We start from the raw sequence: 4,342 nt of genomic DNA on the forward strand, positions 1-4,342 counted from the left end.
AAAAAAGAAAAAAAAATCATTACCCTCCCTCCCTCATCCATCCTCCAAAGGAAGGACTCTTCCCCCGACTAGGGTAGAGGTGAAGAGGACGCCCTCCCCACCTCAGGGTGCATACTACTGTACATTTCTGAAGGACCCTTGTCGCCACAACCCCGAGATGAAAGCATTGTGGGTGGGACAGCCAGCGGAGGTGAGGCAGAGACAGAAAACAGCACTGATTGCTCTCATCAGTAAAGACAACAAAACAATAAGTGTCCTTCTGCCCGAACGCTTCTGAACTTGAGGCTTCTCATATCATGTTTCCTTGTTCTCCGTCCTGTTCTTGTTCCCCCTCGTCGTGAGGGTTGACATACACACACTCAAAAGTGTTATTCAACAATCAACTCCTCACCGTTTCTACTCCTCTAAATAGCCCTATCCTGCTATTCTCTAGCTAAGGGCACTGAAATCAGTCAATAGCAGCAGGTCTGGGTGCTTTACAGTGAAGTGTGTGTAGGTGTGTGTTTGTGTGACAGCAAGGATGGGCGAGAAAGCAGTGAAAGGGTGTGTGACAGTAGCTCCTAAACTGGAACAGCTGTATGTAGTGATCATACATCATCCGTGTGAGTCAAATCAAAACTCTGCTGCCACAGCAACAGCAATCCTAATAAAAAGGCTGTGACATCATCTCTGCGCTGCTTTAACCTTTGGCTAAATATACAAGAAGAGTCCAGCTACGAGCTTTCCCCCTGTTTATACCACAAACACACACCCAACACACACACAAACACACACACACGCACACACGCGCGCACCCCAACACACCAGTAATTCTGAGGCAAGGAGATGAGAGCAGAAGGCAGGAGCAAAGGCTCACAAATCAATAAATCAATCATTAATTTCAATCAACTGCTGTAATTTTCACATTTCCGTTCTGGTAAAAACAAAAAAAAAACAAACAAACAAAAAATGACGAGATTTTCTGATTTCATGTCTCTGTGCGGTGGATGAAACCGTTGAGTGAGCGTAATGAGGTGCAATTCCACGTGCACAAAATCTCTGGATTAGTTATGATGGGAGATTGGGCAACAAAAAAAAGTGTGCTTCACTAAATGACGTCTCCTTAACAAGATTGTTTCGACTACAAAAACAAAACTGATTCATATCTTTCGTTAACAAAACAAGGTTTCTCCTATAATATGCGTGATCCTATTTGGGGGAAAATAAAAATAAAAATAAATCAAGAGCTATAAAAATGGCAAACTCAGCAGCAAATCTCATTTCAAATTTTCTCTTTCCATCTCTCCTCTTATCTACCGTCTCAGTAGATCTCTATGGAACAACTTGTGCAGCCATTTTATCGGCACTCTAAATATGATGGAAGAATCCAACTCAAACGCCGCCACCTACAGTGGGACAAGACAGGGGAAGAAAGAAGAGGAAGAGGATTATGTGTACGCAGGACGGCGCCTACTCTCAGTAACCACTAGCATCGACTCATCCTCCTCCCCCACGCTGTCCCCCAGGGCTGATATGAGGTGGTGACCGAGTGAATGGGGCTAGATTCTCTCTCTTCCTCTCTTCCGTCCATTCATATTGTCATCCGAAGAGGTTCGCCGGCTCTTTACTTGCCCTCTTCTGGTTTGATGGCCTGCGGTTTAATGGGGCCAGTCCGTATGGGCTTGGCCGTGGACATGGGGGGTTTGTCAGAATCTGGGCGGTCACCCACCGCCTGGTGGTTCGAGGCGGAGCTGTCGAGCGGGGGTTTGCCCCCCTGATCGAGCCGTGACACTTTGCTGACTTGCGGGGCCTTGAGTTGCTGCTGTTGCTGCTGTTGCTGCTCTGAGAAGAACTTATGAGTGGACTGGAGCACCTCGGCCCGCTGCTTCGCCTGCAGGGGGGAAAAACAAAAATCAAATCATCCTACACATCCATTATCTGACTGGCCAGTTAACCCTTTCAAATCTGAGCACATTGGCTCTATTTCTTTCAAAAACATGGAAAGGCAGCGAGCAACTTCACAAGAAATGTCACCAAAAAAGTAAAAAACAAACAAAGAAAATTACCTTAAGAAAGGTTGTCAGTAATTTTTTAAACTGTGATTTATCACAGTATTTCTACAGCTTATCACAATTACTCAATTTTTTTTAATCATGTGTTTTAAATTCCATTATTTTGCATTTAAATACAGCTATAAAGTCCATGTTGACAAGGTGAATCAATTCTTACCAGACTGAGTTGATTAGGAATCAAATAACGTCAAAAAACTTCATGAGACTAACATTTAGTGGGCCTGTCTGTAAAAGCGAGATTTACGCACAGAACCTATTTGAATTCAAATATCGAACCACAATTACCCCCTGGGATCAATAAAGTATTTCTGAATCTGATCTTGAGGTCAGAGGGAAAGGGACCCCCTGTGAAATGACCTTGCCGTTTTCCATTGCCAAAATTGTGGCATTGGAGCATTATTTTGTCCCTTTACTGTGACGCTAGCATCGTTGATACCACTGGATTTCTCAGGTCTACTGGTTTCTCATGATACCAGTATCATCCCTCTCACATTAAAATTAAGTCCGGTACAGCTCATTCAAGAAGGGAAAGTTGGCCGGCGATAAACATTTTTCCCTAGTTTAAAATCAATCAATCAATAAATACATAAACAATTACTTCCATCTAATTGTCAGGTTATTTCCTTGTCACCTTTTACATTTTTTTTTTTTTGCAATTTATGGGACATTTCTTGCCAAGTTGCTTATTATGCTTCCCCTCCATGTTTTCAAAAGAAAGAAATTAAACTTCCTCAGTTTTCAGAGGTTTAAATGCTTATGAAAGCCGTCTGAACGGAGCACAAGAAATCTGACGTTGATCCAGGTGTTTAGGAGTATTAAAACAGTTGCAAAGAATCAGCAGATAAATTGGGAAACCAGACCTTTAGGTCCTGTTCAGCCTTCAGAGCCGCCTGTGTGCCTCTGGGTGCAAGCGAGGGGCCGGGAGGTCCTCGGGGAGGGTGCTGGCTGTGCTGTGGGTGCTGTGGTCGGGGATGGGGCATGAGACCGCCACCCACATTGGGTGACATTGGAGGGCCCATGGGAGAGCGCTGGACACCTCCTGCAAACGAGTTAGCGTGAGGAGGTCGAACCAGAGGAGAGACGATGTTGGGCTGAGACAGAATCTGAAATGAAGAGCAAAAAAACAGAAAATAAACGGACAGTTAACAGGCTTCTTATAATGTTACCAGCTGGTTCCTTTTATAAACACAATCAAAAAGCAGGTTTTTTTGTTATTATGACTCTACCTGTGGGTTGAACTGGCCGGGGAAGTGCTGTGTCATTCTCATGCCGGCAGAGCTGGGCTGAAACTGCTTCTGGTACAGCATGCTGTTGATTTTACTAGACTGGCTGCTAGGAGACGTGGAACTGGCTCTGCAGGAGGACAGAACAACCATGAGTATAAAGTGCATCAAAATGACACGTGATGGGTAGCCACACTTGATACAATTTTGATTCTGGTCTATTAAAAAAACAAACACTGTTTTAATAAAGACATGGCAGTATTGCCCTGCCACTGACACTTGGGCCACACTGCCTGCGTGAGCAGCGTTTGACAGAACTGCTGCGACACTGCTGCAAAGCTTCCTGATGCAATAAGCATCTATTTCCACAATTAAAAGTCAGTACTTCGCTCCTTTATGGAGCCGTGCAAGGCACTCTATTGTAAACAACATGATCCTGCAAATATGTCAAAATAAATAGCTTCATGTTAACTAATTCTGTCAATATAAATGTTGTCAGAGGGCTTTTATTTTGAAATGAAAACAGGAAGTGTTGAGATAGATGTAAATATTTATATTATTCTATGTTTGTGACAGAAAAACACAAACTTCAGTGAAAGGTGGCATTAAGTGAGTATGACCATCAAAACACCATTTTAACTGTCTGTTTCTGCAGAAAATGTGTCGCAAGGAAAAAAATAGGTGAGACTCCTATTCTCTAGATTCACAGGTGGTACCTGTAATGGCTGGAGGTGGGTGTAGTGCTCCTGGCGCCAACGGGAGGCGTTCCGGGCTTCACATCCATCCCGCTGCCAAAGAGTTTCAGATCCATGTCCATCTGCAAAGTATCGACAAAAAGAAACTGTCAGAGCTCCACTTTTACCAACAAAAATATTAAAATATGAGAAACACACAGTGAAGTACCTTGCTGGTGGGAGGCTGCATCATGCTGTGGCTAGGACCCATGATGCCTCGGTATGGCTGGGACACCGGGGGCTGTCGGTTGATGTTGGGGGGCTGGGCCTGGGGAGGAGTGGGAGGCAGCGCCAGGAGGGGCTGGCCTCCACCCGAGCCAAAGTTTGGAAGGGA

The 4,342-nt window shown here is 44.5% G+C and overlaps 1 protein-coding gene across 1 annotated transcript; it reads right to left on the reverse strand.

The window, feature by feature from the left end:
- Positions 1–120: 120 nt before the first annotated feature.
- Positions 121–4,336, reverse strand: LOC121963948 (protein PRRC2C-like). Its single transcript, XM_042514186.1, has 5 exons — positions 4,178–4,336; positions 3,991–4,091; positions 3,278–3,404; positions 2,912–3,154; positions 121–1,870 (listed from the first exon to the last, which is right to left on the reverse strand). Exons 1-5 carry the CDS (start codon positions 4,217–4,219, stop codon positions 1,604–1,606), a joined length of 780 nt encoding a protein of 259 aa, XP_042370120.1. The 5' UTR covers positions 4,220–4,336; the 3' UTR covers positions 121–1,603.
- Between the last annotated feature and the right edge of the window lie 6 nt (positions 4,337–4,342).

The sequence above is a fragment of the Plectropomus leopardus genome, unplaced genomic scaffold, assembly GCF_008729295.1.
Source record: "Plectropomus leopardus isolate mb unplaced genomic scaffold, YSFRI_Pleo_2.0 unplaced_scaffold13371, whole genome shotgun sequence".
Taxonomy (NCBI): Eukaryota; Metazoa; Chordata; class Actinopteri; order Perciformes; family Serranidae; genus Plectropomus; species Plectropomus leopardus.